The 21,461-nt window shown below is 41.2% G+C and overlaps 1 protein-coding gene across 6 annotated transcripts; it reads right to left on the bottom strand.

The window, feature by feature from the left end:
• Positions 1 to 5,814: 5,814 nt before the first annotated feature.
• HIKESHI (heat shock protein nuclear import factor hikeshi) lies at positions 5,815 to 15,356 on the bottom strand. 6 transcript variants are annotated; one of them, XM_033516468.1, is made up of 6 exons: positions 15,335 to 15,353; positions 14,736 to 14,844; positions 14,243 to 14,480; positions 10,441 to 10,592; positions 7,745 to 7,863; positions 5,933 to 6,173 (listed from the first exon to the last, which is right to left on the bottom strand). In XM_033516468.1, the coding sequence occupies exons 3-6, from the start codon at positions 14,391 to 14,393 to the stop codon at positions 6,119 to 6,121; spliced, it is 477 nt and encodes a 158-aa protein (XP_033372359.1). In that variant the 5' UTR covers positions 14,394 to 14,480; positions 14,736 to 14,844; positions 15,335 to 15,353; the 3' UTR covers positions 5,933 to 6,118. The 6 variants fall into 6 exon arrangements, with proteins under 6 accessions (XP_015489220.1, XP_033372359.1, XP_015489229.1 ...); XM_015633743.3 differs by lacking the exon at positions 15,335 to 15,353 and adding an exon at positions 15,217 to 15,334; XM_015633751.3 differs by lacking the exon at positions 15,335 to 15,353 and adding an exon at positions 14,931 to 15,141.
• Positions 15,357 to 21,461: the final 6,105 nt, after the last annotated feature.

The raw sequence follows: 21,461 nt of genomic DNA on the forward strand, positions 1-21,461 counted from the left end.
TTTTTACTTGCATAAGGAATAATGAATTCTAAAATCAATCATATCTCATATAGGTTTAAAATGTGTGCAGTTAATAAAAATGAAAGGGGAAAAAATGGGTAAGATGTCAGGAATTATAAGCAGTGATAATCTGTGTTCAAAACACTTTTACATATCAGCAGGTAGCTGGAATGCTCATGTCTGTGTTAAGAAAGTGGCCCAGGACATTGCTCAGTAGCTGTGTGTACCTGAATGAGGAATAAAGTAAATAACATTTATTGAGGTTGAACCATTTACATACTCTTTTAACCTTTACCTGCCCTTCAACATAACATATTACTTGAGAAGAATGTTCTGAGTTATGATGCAAATACAAGTACGCTGTCATTGTCAGTATTATGGTGCCTTTCTGATCCGTAGATTAAGTAGTCCTGTCTGCTTCTGACTTCTTAAGTGCGTATCTGACTTTTCATTTTCAAGATATTGCTTTTTTTCTGTTTGTTACAGTTTGGGAAGCTTGTAAATGCTCTGGTTAGATAAACTGCCTGTTCAGTTGTGTACTTGGGAACCTGAAAAAAATGAAGCCCAGAACTGACAGATTTTAGTCTGTAATACATGATTGTTTTCCTTTTTTTTTTTTTTCCCTCTTTTAAATCCTTCTTCTTACTACTAGGGAAGCGCAGTAGTACCACAGGTCTGTCAAAAACTAGTGTTTAATTGAGCTGGATTTTGTACCTTGTTTTTCTTGCACAAGCCAAATGGCCAGTGTGGTCTTTCTTGTATCCATGAGTGTTTGTGCAAGAGAACATGATCAGGAAGCCAAGTGTAAAACCACAGAGTTGGGCAGAACCATGTAGAAGCCTGAGTACCAGAGGGAGGAAAATTAAATCCCTGCAGAGTTGAACACAGATCAGCTGAAGAGGGAGACAGGTGAGACTGGAGCATGGAGAAAATGTTTAACTTCGTGCATCTATAGAACTACTGGCAGTGTGAGCCAGTGTTTACACAACAGCAATGGTCCATAGACCTCATAGATCATTTTGTGGCAAGTATGTGGTGTTGGCAGGGTCTGAAAAATTAGGAGGCTGGGGTGTGGTTGGGAGAGCACTCCAGAAAGGCAGTGGGAGTGCTCAGACTTCCTGCAGCCTTAAGGAAGGAGCTTTGATTGATTTAGCTATACTAAGAGCACCTGGGTTAGAGGCTGGTGCCATTTAGCCTTTGCAAATGCTTTACAGTAGCATGGCATTAGACTGTCTTCTGTTTTCCTGTGGTCAGGAAAGTGAGAGTGAAATGGGATACAAAAGCAGTAGGGATTTCTCAGCCATGGGTTTTGTTTTGGGACATAAAATTGGTACAGACAAATGAGCTGCTGTGTTTGAGAGGAAGGAAAGGAAGGGTGGTGCTTGACTGGAAAGAGGCCTAACACAGGGTCAGCTTTAACTTCTGTTTTAACTTATGAATGTGCTGAAGTCTGTCCTCTTAAAATGCAGACAAATGTTCCAGGAGCTTTGCTCTGAGAAACCTGGATGGAACTGAAATCGGATTAAAGGTGTTAATGAAGGGAAGAACTTGTGTAAGTAGAGCTGTAGCAAGCCAAGGGGAGAAAAAATTCTTTACAACAGTCAGCCCCATCTGTGTGTAGATTTAATAATATTTTGAAGATGCACAACAGGGGGGAAAGGTCTTTGTTAACAAGCAGACCGATAAAGCTCAAGTGAATATAAAACTTGTGTATTCATTTCATTAGGGTGTTTTCTTTCCACAGCTGCTGAGTTCTAGACTAAAAAAAAGGAGAGAAATTAAAATTATTGTGTGTCTTCTGGAAGATGCAGAGCTACTAGAGTTATAATCGTTGCAAAAGAATTTAAAGAAGAGTTTAGTATTTTCCAAAACCTTTTCACCTTTTAATATATGCCTTTGTGAAACATACCTTGAGAGCTCCAGTGCCTAAATTCTTCAACAATAGAAATGTGGCTTAACCCTAGTATTGGACAAACCTACCAAAAATAGCCTGAAAGAACATGTGTTCTTCTCCATTGCCATCAGACCACCTTTAGGGCTGTTCTTTGGCAAATTCTGTAATTGACTCCTGTGTCCCATGTCAAGACAGGTGAGGGAGAGGTAAAGTCAGGCTGATGAGTAACTGCAGTACAATTAGGAAACTTTCAGAGGCTGCAAGTGTTACAAAGGTCTGTTCTTTATGAACTCTGTATGAAGAGCATAAATAAAAGGTTGAATGAAGGTTGCCTTAAAATGAAGGTTGTCGATTCCCTCAGTTATTGCACACTGAGTATCTCCCTGAAGAGATTAAAAAAAAGCTGAAAAGTAAAGGTACCTGGCAGCCCTTGTCTTATTCTACCAACTTTCAGAAATTTAGAAATTGCATAAACTGTAGTCTTGGACTACAGTTCTAACTTGAAGGCAGAGACTTTGCCCAGGGACAGCAAGAAGGTTTGTACCACAGCTGGAAGTAGAAATAGAAAACCGGTTCCTGATTGTTAAATCAGTGGTTCACTTAAAAGGTCTCTTCTCACAGTATGGTCCTGTTTCCTGAGGTGATGCTCCATCTGGTGGTGAATGAATAAAGAATGTTGCCACAATGCAATATTCAATGAGATTCTTCTTGAGGCTTTTATTGTTAAGCCAAAACAATTTAATACAAATATGGATTGAATTTTCCCCTTCTAGTCGAGGTAAGAGTGCTTGTTTTCTCTGCATTTCATGCTCATGTTTCACCACTGATTGTATTGGGAAGCTCTGGTTCCAGGGCTGAAAGTGAAGGAATGAACTTCCTCTGCCAAGTACTACGGACACAGGTTCACCTGAGAATGCTTTGCTCTCATCATAAGCTGTGTCAGAAAAATATTTACAACAAAGAAATGAAGGAACTTTTTAAAAACAAATAAACAAATCCCCTGCATAATTAGAATTTTGACTACTTGCCATGAATTTTGCATCTGTTTTTGTATAAGCCAACAGTAATATATGTACTTTGTTGCTTCCTGTATTTTTAAAGTTTTCTCTGGGCATGGTGGTGAGGTGAGGGCAGATGTAGAAACAGGCAGGGCCCTTGTGAAAAGAATCCCCACTCTAACAATTCCAATTAGTTAGAAAAGGCATGGAAAGGAAAACAATTTGGAAAATGGAGGGAAATATATCTACCCTGTCATGGTTATGAGTTTGGCATGGAAGCCTAATGACAGGGTTCTATTTTTTTTTCACATGTTTTCTTTAAAACCTGAACTCCCTAATATCTACAAACTGGGAATGAGAAAAATACTCTAAATGTAGGAGGATCATTACAAAATAATTTATATTACATTGAGGTTGTTATTATTACAGGCTTTACACCTTTGGCCATACCAGGGGAAAGAAATGTTAGTATTTTGGGTGTGGAGAAAAAAAAGGAGATATATATATAGTTAAAGGCAGAATAGATGAATGTATGTATCTTGTTTCTCCTCACATTTATTCCTATAATCCTGTTCATTTTAAAACCACAATATTGAAGTTAAAACTATTGTTGGGAGACAGCTTAGATGACCCTGAAGTTTCTTACATTGAATTTCCTTAGACTGAATACCTGTTTCCTCAAGCATTCTAATTAGTGATCATATGATAGGATCTCATAGGGCTAGTGAAACTCACCCACCATAATCCTTTACTTCAAAGGTGATTAAGAAAAATCCTTGACAAGCACAGTCTGGCCATCCACACAATCTGTAGAAGTGAATCAGTTCTTACTTTCAAAGCAGTTGTGAAAGGCACAATACTGATACTGAAGGAGGGGATAAAGTCTTCCCTCTGAGAGTTTCTGATCGGTCACAACAGGAAAGAAAAGTAATTTACAGTGATGCTTTCAAGCATGTGCCACATTCAGTGAGCTCAGAGACAACACCTGCTGAACCAAGAGTGGCTGCAGTACTGGGAGAAGTTCTTAATCTACACTCCTGAATTATTCAACCCCCATATAATTACAGATTTTTATTTACAGCCTTAATGGTTGGAGCTGGGGCAAGAGCAGCCACAGCGCTCATGCTGGACTTAGTGATCCCACCCACATGGTCTAAGTCTGGTGTGTCTGGCTTCCTGAAGCCCAAACAACAATCCCACCAGCATCTGGAATAACTGGAATGCAGCTTTAGTCAGAACAGAAGTAGCTTGTTGTAACTAGAGGAGAGCAGCAGAGTGCAGTCTGTGCCCAAACAAGGCTCTTGGCTTTATATACCTTTAGTTCTATAACTTGTTCTTCACCAAAGCATGTCAGATAGTGAGTGCCATAGGAAGTTGCAACAAGGAGTAGAGACATGAGGATTATTTCATAGAGGGCAGCTCTGGCCAGTCAGATGAGGAAGTTGTAGATGGTACCTCAATTTTCACAAATAAATCACTCCTTTGTTAATTAAATTGTACTGATAGAATGAGTCTGTTACATCCTGTAGACACGTTCCCTAACTCCTGATGCCTTGCAATGGCCTATGAAGTGTTAATTATTTCCATGGCAGCCAGATACTTCCTTACAAGTGTGAGAAGCTGAGCAATGACCACTCCCAGCTTCCATTTGGTCCCTCTTGTCTCTTCTGATCCACTTCTGTCACCAGCTATGTGAGGCATCTGCCATATGTGTGACAAAACTACCACATCCTACAGCAGAATTTGACAGGTCACACAGAATGATCCTAATGACCCATTCTGATGAGGGAGTTCAGCCTGGGCCTCTGCTAACTGCCCTCATTGCTGCTTCTCCACAAACATTTGGCCTACAAGTATGTCTTTAAGAAAATTAAGCCTTTAGTCAAGCAGGCAACCCAAATTTTTCAGGGCTTGGGTCTGTGCCATGGCTTCTAGGAAATAACCCTGAGTTTTGTGCCATAAATTACCTGGGGTGAATTAGTTTTACTTTTCAAAAGCTGTTCTTACACAGCCTTCCTTGGTTTCATCAGTCTGTTTTCCTCCTCTTCTGGGCCCCAGGTCGAGCTCATTCCCTTTATTCCTTGTGGCCCTCTGCTTTTATGCAAGGGAAGAGTCCATTTTAAGCTAAGGCAGAAATGACATAGGGTATCATTGAGCAGGTTCAAAGGACAGGAGAAGTGTACCTAAGGCTGACTTGACTTGATAAAGGACTCCTTAAAGGCTTCATCTCCCAGTCAATGAAAGCAGTAGAAACATTTATTTTCATGCCAATGATCTGGGACCAAGTCTTAGTCCTTGGTTACAGAAAGGACTTACAAAAGCAAGATCTATTGTTCAACATAGTACTTCTGATCAAGCTAATCCAGTCAACAGAAGGGCCAGCTGGAGCTCACCTATGAGATACCTGGGCACACGTGGCTGAAGCCATCGCACTAGCAGAAACTGCACTCATCATGAGAACCACTCAGACCACCCCAAAATCTTTTGAATTTATGAGCAAATGACAGCCTTTGGTGCCAGTAACCTAGACAGCAGTATCAGACACCCCACATCGGTTTTTAAGAGAAACAAGATTTTACTCTCATTACTGGAAATAATTCTTCTAGCACAGCCAAAGCTCCCAAAGATTCCTCTTCATTACACTTTCATACAGGAAAAGTTAAAGACAGGTACTCCAAGATGAAACTCAATAGTGTATTACAGTCAAAGAGGGAAATACTGCTGTACCATTTATATGAGTTTGGAACAGGACTATTGGTTGTCCACAAAATGGAAGAACTCACAGTGCAAGTACCAGCAGGAAAACCATTAGCATATTCACAGTTGCCTGATCACCCTTCAAATGAGGTAAAGAATGAAAAACTGCATTTAGTTTGTGTACAACACCCCAAAGCACCACACAAGTATGACACAGTGCTGCCATTTTTCATCTTGTAATTTTTTCCACTTTAAATGCAGTTTTTAAGAAGTATTTCTACATGCAACACTGATTTCTTGTTGCAGCCAAGCACTTCAATTAAATAAACCAACATGCAGACTAGTAATTTTCATTGATTTTAATTTTAAATACTGTTTAAGAGTAATATAAAAGTTACTAGTTTTGTCTATTGAGACTAATTGTTGTTTGGATTTTTCCCCTCCTCTCCCCAGAAAATCTTCAGTGGAGTTACTTGATGCATCTTTCAGATAACACTTTAGGAAGAACTCCAAATGACAGAATTTAAACTTATGTTTTCCAAAAGAGAGGGTTCTGTGTCAGACGTCTCTGGAAGTTTTCATACCTAGAAATATAAAAAAACAACCAAAAAATAACAGCTGCTGCACATAAAACTGTATTTCTAAAAAAGGGTCCAAATTAGTCTATGCAGAGAACATGATAAATTACATCTATTTCACATCAGGAAATTAGTAAATCCCAAATCCATTTGCATATCTAGAATATTTGCAGACAGACTTGTGTATTTCAACATGATGAATTTTGTTAAAGCAGTATCCCAGAGGAGACTCATTCAAGCTTAGTAAAATTGTAAGTTAATTTAGACTGGATATGAGGAAAATCTTCTTCAATGAAGGGGTTGTCAAGCACTGGAAGTAGTGGAGTCACCTTGCTTGGCGGTGTTTAAAAGACATGTGGACATATTTTATTGGCCCTGGGTTTGTGGTGCACTTGGCAGCAGGAGGTGAATGGTTGGATTCTATTTTAAAGGTCTGCTCCAACCTAAACAAGTCCATGAATTGTAAGTGGTTGTTTTATGCATAACATTTTTTGGGCTAGGAAATCAGTCTGGGCAGGTAGAAGTATGAATCTGAGGCTGGATGGTAATGTTTTAGTAAAATCAAATGAGGAAATGTAATTCTCTAACACACAATGCAAACACATATGCACACATGCTGTCCTAGCTTCACTTTCCATACTCATAAAACCAAGCAAACCATAAACAAACTGAGCATCAGAATTCACTGTTGACACACAGTGAAGAAATAAGACAAAATATACAATTTCTGTGCCCTTTTAAAAGAAAAAGAAAAAATAGAGAAGCCTATAGGCTTTGAGCTACAAAAGTTAAAACCCCTCTTTTAATTCTTACAAACCCAAAATGTAAAGAATCAAAAGGAACTGGCAAAGAAACAAAGGAAACCAAAAAATCTTCTTCTATACTTCATAGTTCATAGCCCAGATCAAGTGAGAAAGGACTCAAGGGTTTTAAACCAATTCAGCCTTACCCAGGCCCTGACCAGTCACTCCAGAGACCCTACCCACATACACTCCATGGAGTTTGTAGTTACCAACACTCCCAAACAAAACATGTGGCTCTCATCAACTGCTTGCATATTCATGAGATCTTACTAATGATAAAACTGTATTCAGAGAGTCTCAAATACTGATTTAAAAAGGGCTTAGGTTAATACTGCAGAGGCTAAATAAATAAATAAGGCCAAACTGATAGGAAAGACATTTTCAGATAACCTAAAGGATTGCCTGCAGTTCACAATTTATCTCCAGACTACACAGGCTATCCCCAGACAGTTACTAAACCAGTCCCTGGAAAACAACTCCCAGAGGGATTTATGTATTTACACTCAAGGATCTTGGTGACAGAACCAAGATGATTTTGTCATCTCTCACATTCTTAAGTAAGGCAACTATGCTGGAACTATGTCTAGGAAGAGACCAAATAAAACAAATAGGCACAAACTGACAAGTATCAGTGTGCTCTGTCTTCCCACAACTCCCACAACAAATGAGCATGTGCATTATCAGCAACAGTCTCACTGACCAACATGACAATAGTTCAGTGCTTAGAAATGATGATCTAATGCTTAGGAAAAAAGAACCAGAGATCACCATTACCATTTCAGAACTACACTTGCAGGAATGAAAGCTTCAGAAGGATTTGGGGTCATCTGTGCCTGAGTAACAGCAAACGAGGAAGCAAAGTTATAGAAGTTATCCAACATCTTCTGAGTGAACTGAAAAAAAAAAAAAATAATATTTCAAGGAAGTTCTTTCTTGAATTTGAATTTTTGTGTGAAAATTTAACAGATATACAGCTCCTACATGAAGTAATTTTAGTATTGTCATTTAAAACTCAGTGGGAAAGTAGATATAGTAGGTCCAGAGACAATGATCAAAACATCCTAAGCTTCATTCTTGCCCTCAGATCCATCCAGTATCCAGAAATCATTTTAAGAATCTTCACTTGCCTTCTCTCTGCTCAACTTCATCCAACTGGACAAACAGCTTTGGGAAGAACATTTTCTGTTTGTGACAAAGACGTGATGCAGTGACAACAACTGTCCCTCTCCTCCAAACTGAATAATCAGAACTCCAGACTGGGCCAAAGCTGCCATTCCAGCTCCCAGAAAACCACTTGTTAAATGATTGGAAAAGTCTGCAATCTGTCTAGTTACAACTCATCAGATTCCACTGACAGGGCAATTCCCATTAGCATTCCCCACAGAAGGGATGCTGTCCTGGCATCTTTTACTAGATCTTGTGGGGAAAAAAAACCTAAAAGATGCACAGGGCATCCTAAACTGTAGGACTAGGAAAGAAAAGAATGAAAGAGAGGCCAAGAAATAGCAAGCCCTGTGTGCAGAGGATGAGGTTGTAGGACATTCCCAGCCACTCCACAAATATACAAGTCTACAGTACCTCCTTATTTCCCCTATTCTTTTTTTAAAAATAAAAAAAAAAAAAATAATAAAAAAAATTATGCCTTGTTTTGATGGGAGAACAACAAATTTTTATATAGAAAATTTCATAGACACTGAAATGATGCAGGGAAACAGAGCCTGAGTTAATAAGTGCACAGTCTTGTGCTTCCCTCTCACAAAAGGAGTAGAAGAAATGATATCCCAGAACCCTACCCTCAGTCTCATTGCACTCACATGCAGAACTCCATGGTTTTGTCCTACTTCTTTTTTATATACAAGTTTATATACATAAAAATACATACTTCATTTATTAATAAAAATATATACTTTATATACATAAAAAAGACATTCAATAAATCTTCATAAAACCTACTAAAAATGTCATAGGAGAGGAGAGCAACTCCTTAACTTAGGGCAGCAATAGATGATTTTGCCATTAAAAAATACTTTTATTGCTATATAATGTAGCAGTTTCAAAGAGCTAATATCAAATATTAAATGAAAGCCATTAGTTATTCGCAAATAAGCTCCCAGTCATATATGCCCTTCCTCTGCAATCTACTCCATCAAAGGCTTCCTTCCTCTTTGACCTCACACCTTTTCTCTGTAGGAGTAAGTAGTACTCTACCCCTTGGGTGAACTGCATTCCTTGAAGGCAATTACAGTTTCAGTTAAGATGCTCAGAGTTAGATGCTGGTCTTTTCTAACAGAAAAATTCACTTAACTGAAAATAACGCTTGTAAAAATGTTATGTAATCATGAGGTGTTTTCTTTTTTCTTTCAATAGTACTGCCAGAAAAATCCATGAGCCACCTTGCAAATGAGCTGTTGTGGCATGTTATTCTTCTTAAGTACTGCTATAATAAAAATTGGTGGAATCAGAAATATTATTTAGGTGTCCTTTGCCCCTAACAACTCCAGAAAAGCTCAATTAACTGTACTATACGAAAATAGCTGTTGGTCAACCCCTAGTTGTGGTAACTTTCTGCAAGAAACATTACTTATTTGGAGCTACAATGTGTGTAAACTGCCAAAGAACATCAGCTACAGTATCAGGATTACTGTACAATTACCAGTCTCCCTCAGCAAACACCTGGAAGGAAAGTGAGAACTTAAAAAAGGTCTGAAGAACAGCCTCACCAACCGCTGAAATGTTAAAAGAAAATGCCAGAGCCATCAGTGTTAGGGAAATCAAGACCTGCTATGCAGGTCTAGCTTGCCTTGGACTGTTGTTAGACTGCCAACTAATTGCCAGAGCTGGTTGATGATTTCCAGAGGTTCAAACTAATGAACAGGCTGGGTTAAAAAATGGCACATATTAAAAAAGATCCACAGAGAAGGCACTGAGGAAAAACAAAAATATTTTGGTGGGAAAGGGCATAATTCTGTAGATCTGCAGAGCTACATCAGTAGAATTTCTCCAGGGAAAGTGGTACACCTGAATATCCATCCCCCTGCATCCATGCCCACATTTGCCTTAACTTGTAATTTCTGACCATCCCTGCAAACCTATGTACTGAAGTTTCAGCACCTACAAATCACTGAAGATCTACTCTCTCTTACATTTATTTAGTCATAACTGCTCCCATAAGAAGTATCATAAATAATTTTACAGTACAGTGACACTGACACAAGTGAGTCTCTTGGCCTCGTGTCACTGATCATGCCAATTCCAGTCTTTCACAGGAGATTGTTTTTCAGTGTAAGAAAAAAGCAATTTCATAGCATCAAAGCATCCAACCAAATGATCTGACAATTATTAGGTTGGTTACAATCCTACTGCCACCCGCAGCAGCAACCCCTGCCCACTCCCCAATTGGTGCTTTAGAGGCTCAAGTCTTGAGACTTCCATAAAGCAGAGAATTTCTGAAAACGGAATGTCCAGGCTACCTCTGTGAATGAATCTACTGATGACACAGCAGCACTTGCAACAGGAGTCTGCTGGGCCAGGTTCTCCAGCAGTTCCACTGAGATTCCAATCTGAGCCACTGTTGGAGTCTGTGGGAGGTTCATGGCACCAAAGGGATGTTGACTTCCCTTCCCTGAAAGCACCACGAACAGCACACGTTAGGTTTGGCACACACATAAAGGCTGTGTAACTTAAACCACCGTGTTCCTCCTGTAGAAGGTATTCCCCAGCTCCCACCAGAGGGATCTCCCTATCTCAGGAGATACAGAAAAACCACACTCCAAGCACAGGCACAAGCACACACAAGCACAACAGATGGAACAGTGTGATGGGTACATTTAAGAAGCACAATAGATCATAAGGAAATTTCTAAAAAACAGAAAAATGTCATTTACAGCTGCCTATGAAGTAAATGGATTCAAGGGGGAATACAATCAGTGAGTGAAAGACAGCAGAACCTTTCTCTACAGGAACTAAGCTTTTAATTGATATTTTGGCAATTGCAGATAAACAGAAAACACGCAGCACTGCTGCAGTTGTTTGATTCACTCATTAAAGCCAGGTTCTAGTGAACCTGCTCTGAAAAAGTAGAGAGCTCTAATTTATGATCCCTCTGACTCAGGGAGGGCTGGGAAGCCCCAAGTCTCATCTGAACTGCTATAACCCACCAAAAGCAGCAAAGGTTAAAGAAATAGTCAGGGAACAGAAAGGCCTCTCACTTTATAAGTGCCACAAAGAAAACAAGGAACCATCTCCAAACTGCATGCCACAAACACAGGCATCATCCCAGCCCTCTGCCCTCACTTCTGACCTTTCTCAACCCATACTTTCAGTGCCAGCTTCAGCCAAGGTCTCTGCAAACAAGGACAGACACTCAGAGTCACTTAAATCATGTACTCTTCTGTCAGCATCTCTAAAGGAAAATGCAGGAAAATGTCTGTGGGATCACAATGCTATCAGTAAACAAACACTAATACTGCACCTGTGTTTGTGGGAACACAATAGTCAAGTACCCTCTTAACACAGAGGCAATGTTTCACCAGCACTCTGGCCTTTTACTAGGAGGAGAAGGCAAAGCTAATCAAGAGCTGTCCTGCAGACCAGTCAGCACTATCTTGAGCTGCAAGAAATGCTAATGGAGATCAAAAGCACCATCTGACTTAGTCAAAAACTCAGCCAGCAAAAAGAGTCTGACAAGTTGAACTGAGATCAAGACTGAAGACCTCAGGAACTTGACCATTCCTCTGCAGAGACACAAGGCACAAAGCAGCAAACAGCCAACCCATACAGAAATTACACTCACAAGCTCACTACCCTTTTCAATTGAAGTGCTACTCCTCACTCCAGATCCTACAACTGCAATATAGTGCTACCTTATAAGCAAAGCACGCCTATTAAAATGTTACTTTAACACAAGGTAAGTAAGAGAAGAGTTAATCTCCTGAAATGCTATTTAGAACCTCTTTCAGAGAAATGTCGTTGCTGCATGAACTCAGCATTTGCTGTTCATAGATGCTTGCTTGATACAAGCTATCAGAAACCAAGTATCAAGTTCATTATTAGAGAATCCCAATAGCAACAGAGCTGGTACAAATTTTGCGTCTTGTAACATTTCACCTGAGAAGCTGCCATTTCAATAAAAATGTAACATCCCCAGCAACAGGTTCTGTTACAATGTATGATTACTTTAGACAGGCACAATCCAAATAATAAAGCACATACATTCCATTCACTTTCCATGAACTCCCACAGAACCATGGCCTTGGAAAGATGTCTGCCCTAAAAGTGTGAAATAAAAGCATCCATTGTCATCCTTACACCAGGAGAAATACACTCCATGATTTCCATGCTTGGCTCTTGCAATTAGCATTCCAAACTGTACAAAGGTAGAGAATGTTAATCAGTACTGAAATACAAGCTCAGGTTTTTGCACTCAGACCCTACACTCTCCAACACATTACATCACTGCAGAGCAACTGCTATCAGAAAAGTATTATTCCACCCATTTCTTTCCCTTTGTTGACCCCTTAATTCAATGATTGAGCCCTCAATATCTTTCAGCCCAATAACAACAAAACCCTTACACATGTGAAGGCCTCAAATGTAGACACAATATTAGAGCACAAACAGCTTCACAGCAGAAAAGCCTGTCATGGAAAAGGCTGTAACTCTTATCTCACTTGTGAACATACTTACAGTAAGGGTGCAAAATACAAGTCCAAAGTTTGTTTTCTATTTCTACCACACCTTCAGGCACAACTGAAAACCAAAAAACCTTACCATTCCAAGGCAGGGAGCATTTCTAAGCCCCTTCTTTATGCACAAACAAATGAAACTCTGCTACAACCACTGCTTCCCAGGGACACAACACTACTGACAGGGACACATCTCTGGTCCTCTTAACCAGGTATTGAACCCAAAATGCAGAGCTCAGCTATCAGTAATGTCTCTCAATGATTCCAGCTCTGTTATATAGTCTTCTCCACCTTAACATTGTTTATGGCCACAAAACTTAGATTGTGTAGCCGTAGACTGAGTCCACAGTCAGATCTAAGCTGCAGACAACGGGAATGGCAGAGCTCTCTGCTGCTCAAATCAAGCACAACAGCGCCTCAAGGCACTGCAAATGGGTTCAACTATGTCACTGAGTTCTTCCTTGAGAGCAGCCCTTACTGGGAAATCATGGCTAATCATGCAAAAAGCATCTGAAAATGCATTTTCCTCCAAAGCTGTCCAAGAGCACACACCAGTGAGTCTTTCAAGCATGAGAAACATATGCCAAAAGCACTGGTGATATGCTTTTCTCTTGCACACAGCTTTGGGATACACAAAACCACGTCCCCCCAAACCCTTCCAGCAGTTGCTCCCTCTTCTGAAGAAAGCCCAAATTTTTGAGGCATGTGTGTGATCTGAACTCATTTTGCTCTGCAGCTTGAGAGCCCTTATCTCAACCATACTGCCACATCCAGGACTAACTCAACAGAAAGCGTGCCACATTATGAATGAATGTATTTTAACAGAGCATCCTCAATGCCTAATTAAAAAGAGATTCAAGTCAAAGATCTAGACTATACCCAAGCCTACAAAAGCTGTGTACTACTTTATCACTGTAACACTTTCAGCTGCTTGACCAATGTATCTGCCCCTTTCGTAGGACAAAGGTGTGCCAATGGAATGTCTCATCATTTTTATAATGCACACAGCAAACCCCACATGTATTTAGGAAAACATGTGCACATACATCCTACTCAATGTACCAAAAGTACTAAAACATTTTGAAAACGGTTTTCCAATGGGTTGTTTTCCGCCCTCTATTGGACAATTCTATAGAGCAACTGCCCCTGGCTGGGGAGTGCTAGCTGTCAGAAATCACTGCCAGGCTCTACTCCCTGCAAAACTTGTCTGTGCTACAGAGAACGCAACTGTTTAGCAGAGGAAGCTGAAAGAAAACACTGCTGGCACATCTAGACAAACACCTAAAAACATGTTAGGGAAGTTACAGGATCATTTTTCCTCTATACAGAGGACAAAACCACATCAAGTCTGCTTAAAAGAATTTCCAGATCAACACCATGCACAAGAGAAGATGAGAGAGAAATTTCACAAGGAACAGTAACACACAGACAGACTTCCATGAAGCTGACAGGCTGCTTCTAGCACTGTCTAAAACACAGAGTGTGCTGTCTTTTTAAGTAGTTTTTTGTTCAAAGCCACCTTCATACATTTATCCCTTATGCATTCCAGAACACATCTGTTGCACCGATTGCTATGTTCTAGTCTTACCAGATTTCAGACCAGAAATTTTGAAGATGGCACTTGGCTTCTCATTAGTGACAAAGCCCAGCAGCTGCCACACTGCCATCCCACTCTGGTCTGGATAACAAAAATAGACAGATCCTCCCATTCCATCTGGAAATGGTATAGTTCCCAGCATGAAGACCACTACATGGTTGATGTTTTCATAGTCTGGTAAATCAAATACAAACTTGTCTTCAGCCACTTGTTGAGGTGCAGCTTGTACCTAAAGAGAACAAAACCTTTATTAGTATTAACATGTTTTTCATCTTTATCTGTCTGTGAATTTCCTTTTACAGAAACACACCTAAAGTGGTACATAACAAAAAGTGAGGAACGTACTAGCCTAAAGAGCAAATAGCCAGATAAAAGTCAAACACAGCAGAAGAACAACTGCAAAAAATATTACCAGAAAGACACAACAGCCTTGTTCTACCTGCACTGAACACATATCCCACCCGGGACTACAGGATCAGAATACCTTCGCTCCCCATGTGCGTAGGAGGAAAATAGGGTGCAGAAGAGGTTGCCAAGTCACTAAGAAGTGGCTGTTGACCACCTGGCTGGCACAACCCCAGGATCATGGAAACCTGTTCACATAGGAAATACAATAGACCTTGAGAAAGGCAGCAGAAGGATGGCTGAATGCCAGAGCAAAAGATACCCTCCTCTTTACCCGAGATGCCACATCCTTGCAGCCAAGGCACAATCTAGCCTTAAAAAGCTTCTTTTAAGCTCCCAGCTTGTCTCTGAGGAGACAACATTGACAGGGGGATGGCAAGCGCCTCCCGGCAAGGACGCTCGACAAGGCAAGCAGCCTGTGGGGACGCAGGGCAGGAGCCAGCCGAGCGCCGGGCAGGCGGGGCCCCTTCCTGGGGCCCGGGGGGGCCAAGGGCCCTGCGGCAGCTCCATCCCGCCCCCGAGCGGGTTGAGGGCCCCGCCCGGGCCCGGGCAGCGCTCACCAGCCTGCCCGCCACCAGGCAGCCGAACATGGCGGCGGCCGGCGAACCCCCTCAGACGCCTCGCTACTCCCGAGCCTCCATGAGCGCCGTCCCGGAAAGTCAACACGCCCCCGCTCACCCCGGCGCCGCGAAGTCACTTCCGCAGCGCCGCCATCACGGACTACAACTCCCGCCGCGCAACGCGCGGCCGCGCACAGGTGGTGTGGGCGGGTCAGAGCGGAGCATGACGGGAGATGTAGTTCTTTTGCATCACCGCGCTGATGTGCTTGAAGGGCGGAAGAGGCGAGGCCGTCCGGCGCAGCCCTGGCGCTGCCTCAGGTGCTGTGGGCAGGAGTGTTCTCAGCAAACGTAGCGCAGAGTCTTTCGCCCTCGTGTTTTAGCTAGGCTGAGTTACAATAGAGCCATGGTAATGGCGTCTAGACATGGGTTGGAATCAGAAAATAGAGGAAGAAAATGAACAGGGAGGAGAAGCAGTTCATCTGGTAAATCTCCATAAATTAGGATAAAAGTTTCCCTCGGCTCAAGACACAAAGATTGTTTTTCAATCTCTGCTTAGAGTGCGGTTCTCTTGCAAGTTAGTGCAATATGAGCTGCGGCCGTGTTCTTTTGGCTGAGGGAAGCTGCTGTGCTTCATTGCTTGTGGTCTCCTGGGTGTCAGAGCAAATGGAAACAAATCATTCCTTCCTTTGACTGGGAGCAGTGTTCTGCGCTTTCTGTAGAAGCCATTCTTTCAAATCTTGTTCTCATGTGTCTATTGGTGTTTACACAGGTATTTTAATTAATGCTTCAGTCTTACTCATACCCAAATCACAAATTTTTATGAAACCTCTCCTCTTTTACCATGCCAGTGTGCTGCCGTGGACTCTGGAACCTGTGATTGACCCATCTCTGTAGGAACTGTCAGGAGCTTTCCTGCAGCCAGGATCACATTTGGTGGACAGCTTCTGCTGTCCTCAGCCATCCCAGCCCTGGGCACTGCACCTGTGGCTTGTGGCGGAGGTCTGTCCCTGGGGAAGCTCCCAGGGCTGCTTTTGTTGCCCACTTTGTGGTAGTATGGTTTTAGCAAAGAATTGTGTTGGCATTCCAAATGCTAAAAACTGAAACAAAATGAAGATGCCAATGCCTGCTACCAGATAGAGTAACCAACCTGTCCCTTGCAGTGTAAAAATGTGAGGGAATTATGAAAGCAAGACCTATTAAAAATGCTGATGCTAGTCTGCAGTTATTTGTAAAGCCAGGATGGAATATGTATTTCTGCCTGATTCACCTCTTGCATTTAGTAAGGAGCCCAGGTGTAAGAAGTACTGAGGCAATAGTGCAGAACATCTTAGTCCCAGGCCTCATTTTGGATTTGAACCTTTGCAAGGGAGTTCTCTACTTGGCAGGTGCTTTTCCAGCTGGCCCTGATGAACTGGGAGCAAAGAAGGTGTTTTAAAGCCTGGGATATTGCAAATTAGTGGATGGTGGCCAATCTCTGCAGTGCAACCACTGAGACACAACAAGAAATCTGCTAATTAGGCAAGAGCTCATCTCAGACTGCCATCTTGCTGCAAACCTCTGAGATTACACCATGTCTAAAAGGCTCAGGGCAGCCTGATCTCAGCAGGGCTCTCATGCAGTCTTGCTGAGGCATGATTTTTTTTATATTTTTAATTTAAACCTAATTATTTACTATTTATCTAAACTTGTGGAGCTTTCTGTGCAATGACAGCAGTAGAGCCATTGCCGCTCCCTAAGCCAAAAGCTAATCTCAGCCTGTTTATGAAGTTGCTCTAGAATTTGTGACACAGATGTTCACTTGCACCCCTACTAAGATCTATGCCTTAATGCCATAGGTAAAAAAATGAAGATCATATGGAGCAGGCTTCCCTCTGTATAAGGGAAGGTGTTTTCTGTTCAATAGTAACAGATAGTGGCACGACACAGAAAACAGTTATTTGTAGAGATCGTCTGAGAAAAAGTTTTTGTTCCTGGGTGAGACAAAGGCAGGAGTAAGCAGAAGAAACCTCAGGCAAGTTGTGTCCAGACTGACACAAAACTTCACCCACGCAGTGGTGGGTGGTGTGCCAGAATATATGCTGGGATCCCACCTGAGCACACAGACCAGAAGCATCCACACGTGTCTGAACATGGGTGCAGTGAGGTGGGGATGCTTGATGAGCAAGAAACGTGAAAAGCGAGATTTTTCCTGAATAAAGAGTAACTTTGTTGAATTTCTTTTTACATTAGTCACAGTTGCAAAAGCAGCAATAGCTTGTAAAATATTCATGTGGTAGGGTAGGGGGGTGTTTCATAGTTTTCCTTTCCTCTTTCTCTGGACACCTTTTTCTCTTTGTTTGCCAGTTTATTTTTTCTGCTGCCTGTCTAGTCCCCAGGCCATTTAGGATTTCATGAATTTATGTTATTTGCATGTTTTCCAGCCTGATGAATTGTAGCCTATGTGGTCATTTATTGTGCAGCAGTTGTTCCATATTTTTTGATCATTCTTGTCATTTCTTGGTCCATTCCCCGCAGGTTCAATGCGGGAGAGCAGTCAGCCCTGCAGCCAGTTCCAGCTGTCAGGAGTCAGGAAGGCACTGGACAGATCTGCCCACAGGTGCACATCTCTCCCATTTCAGGAAGGTGGTAAAGCTCTTGTTTTTTTGCCATGTGACATCAGATGATATAGAAGAAGGAACTCTTGACCTTTTCCTTGACTTATCAAGCCTGGGATGTTTCAAGAATTGTTTTCTCTGTGTAACTGAGGAATCTTAGAGCTCAACTTCTTGAGAGCATAGATGAGACTGCTGTTTGGTACCAGGAATAGGGCTGAGGGCATTTGGAATAGTGGAAATGTGTGATAAGAAGGACAGGGTTATGTAATGGTGAAGCAGGAGCTGACTCATGGGACAGAGGAGGAACAAGGCTAAATGGAGCATGCAGGAATGTGATGTCAAGTGGTTCAGGGTCAGTGATTCTAAGGTCACTCCAGAAAGAGATTTTAATTATCTTTGTGCTGAGCAAGTGGCCTGTATTTGTTGTATAGCTGTTTTCCCCAGTGCTGATGATCCTTAAGTGTTAATCTTCTCTCTTTTGAAGTCAGTGTACATTTTGTTTACAGAAATAGTGATTAGGAAAAAGTTACCAGATAAATCTATAGAGGCTGAATATTTACTTGTAGACTGGCGAAAAGAGCCAAAGTGCCAAACTTAACTGCAGACTAGTTATGCTCTTTAGAGTATGTTCAAGTAACTGCATAAAGCAATCAAAATCTGGAGACAGTGAACACAGGTGCAATTGGTGGCATTGTTTTATATTAAAAGATTTTAATTTGCATTATAATTTTCCACCATTATGAACTTTGCTTACCTGCTTCTCAACCTTTCCAAACTTTAACCATTAGAACTAAAATTCTTTTCAGTAAGTGCTTCCACTGGTTGATATTTTTTTATATAAAAGTTAAAGCCAGAATGTTTCTGTTGTTTCCAAGACATGGGTCAAAAAATGCATTGTTTTGTTCAAGGTAAAAAATTAAAACTTGGATGACCTGTTCTTTCAGAAGCCCTGGTTCATGTTGTAAGAGAAGAGACTTGCAATTTGCTAGCAGGTAATTTTGAGACAGAAAAGGTGCTCACCTGTATCTAGATATGAAATATTTGGATAATCCCAGTTTGTATGTGCTCAGGAGAAATTTATGAACAAGTCTCACTAGGGCTGCAGAAGTTTGTCTGTAGCTGACTCTAGGTTGAGCACCAAGGCAAGAAGAGACTATTGAGCACTTCTTACCCCACCTAACAACCTAAGGTAAGTACCTAAATTAAAATCCTTCTGTTCTTTCTAGACAGAGGATCCTCTAAGGCAGAAACTTAAGAAGTTTCAACAAAGAAGACAACAAACAAAGAAGAGCATCTTTGTTGCCAGTAATTAGTCAGAACATCTTGACAGTTCAGCCATTTAACTGAGGAGCTCAGGTACACGGGAATTTAGGTGGGAGGAATCCAGTCTCTTCTCCAGCTCACAGAGCTGGTGTTTAGATATGATAGGAGGTACAAGGGAGGAAAGGAGGAGTGGTGAAGATGGGGGAAGGCATAAGGGCAATAGGTTGCAGCAGAGGGCAGGAAGGAGGGAGAATATAGTTTACTTTTCAGTAGTGCTGATTTGAGACTTGGGAAGTGGTTTTAAAACCCCCTGGGCAAGCGAAAGAGATGATGACTGGTTTGGTTGCAAAAAAGTGCCCGGCATATTGACCTTGCACGACCTTCTTCTTTGGCAGTGGTAGAGAGGAAATTGTTGTCTGTACTGTGAATTTTATTTCAGTTGCCAGCAAGCTTGAAGGCTCTGTTAGTGTTATCTGACAGCATTTGACTGGTTCTGTGAGAGCTTTAGCTATGACAGAATATTTGTAGAGTATAGGAGATCATGTAATTTGTTCTTCAGATGACTTATTGAGACTTGAGTTCTGTGAATGTCTTATTAGTCTCTGCTGCATTTAAGGTCTCTGAATCTTTATGGAATGAATTATTTTGTACATGCTGAGACTGAATTTACATTTTTTAAGTGAATGACACTTTATCACCAGCAGATGGTGATAAAATACCAGGGTTTGGCATTTTAAAAACCACTGTTCTTGTCAGAAGTTGGTTCTGGTTGTATCTCTGCTGAAAACTGCTCTGTTCAATTTAAACCAAATCAGGATGAAACAATTCATAAATATATTAATGATATGTCATTAACTGGCAGGCAGTGAACTATACTTTCAGGATCAAAACTAGTAATGGAATAGATAAACCAAATATTCCCAAGGACCATCTGTCTCATACATGCCACACACACAGAGATACATGTCCCCAAGATCTGGGGTACAAGCAAACCAACCTTTTTTTTTTCATCTGCATTTGGAATTTAAAATCAACTTCACAGCAAAATCTTTTTTTGTAGATCATTATGGAAGGATTTTTTTTAAGACATTTCTATTTGATTATGTAAAATCTCATTGGAGACCTACTCTGTTTGAGTGTCTCTCCAAGCATGTCTTAACCTCTTCAAATGGACAAGTCTGGCTTCCCCAAAGTTATCAGTTTAATTCTGTTTTGTCTAAAGTTGGTCAACCTCTTTCTTGTATGCATGAATAAAAAGAAACTAGCATACAGCTACTTAAGGAAAAAGTTTCAATTGGTTTATAGCATAAGCAAGACACTTGTTTTCTGGACTATACTGTTGAATGTTAACCAAAGGTATTGTCCAAGCATGGCTTTCTAGGTCTAGCTGTGCTAGCTCCATAGGTTTGTGTCTTCTGCTTAACTGTACATGTTCATCTCTCCTTCCTGTTACAGTGTTTTGCTTCTTCAGGTTGCTTGCTAAGTGTTCCCCAAACTGTTTTAGGCATAATAATCTGGATTAGTTTAAACAGATTGAGTATTAGATCTGCTAACTGGGGATAAAAGAAACACAAGACAAAGTGACAGTCCAGCTTCAGGTGGTGGTGTTGATCTACAGCACATGTGGGGGCTCCTCACCCTTAGCTCTTGCGTGCACTTGTAGATGTCCTGTCATCTACAGCTCATTAAACTCTGTTTCTTTTGATGATGGCCAATCCATGATTTTCCCCTTATAAGAGTATTCACAAGAGCCAGCAGATGTTAGGTACCTGAGATCCTGTGATACATCAAAGATGGGCATGGCATGGCTCACTCCCAGTGAAGAAAACTGCTTCTCGAGGAGCAGGGGCTTTCTACCTTGTGCACTGTTGGTGTTGCTCTTCTGTGGGCAAAATTGCCCTGTTTTTCTTAAAGTCTGAAATGAGTAGGAAATTCTACACCACAATGTCTGAGTTCACTGCTGGTGTTGGGAGAAGGTGAGAGGAATATGCAGCTACTTGAAGGTGAGATGTGAACTGATCTTGAGGGTTATTCACAGGTCTGCAGGTGGTTGACTTTGCTTGTCTTGGTCTGTTACAACTTGACATTGAGACATCATAGCTGAGCATTTCTGGACTCTTTCTGTCCCAGGTGAGAAGGTAAGCTCCTTGTGTTTCACTTTACAGTGCATAGTCAGGTAGACTGTGACAGCTACATATCTCAAGTAATGCCTACTTTCTGGCTTGCTCTGTATGGAATGGACCGAGTTTCGTCATTGTGCTCTTAGTAATTAATAGGATGGGTTATTAATTCCTGCTCTAAGAAACTGTAGTAACTCTTCATCATACCTGACTATATTTTCCTTCCCTGTTCAGAGTGGAGGGCCTCTCTGCATGGTCATTTGGCTAT

The sequence above is a fragment of the Parus major genome, chromosome 1, assembly GCF_001522545.3.
Source record: "Parus major isolate Abel chromosome 1, Parus_major1.1, whole genome shotgun sequence".
NCBI lineage: Eukaryota > Metazoa > Chordata > Aves > Passeriformes > Paridae > Parus > Parus major.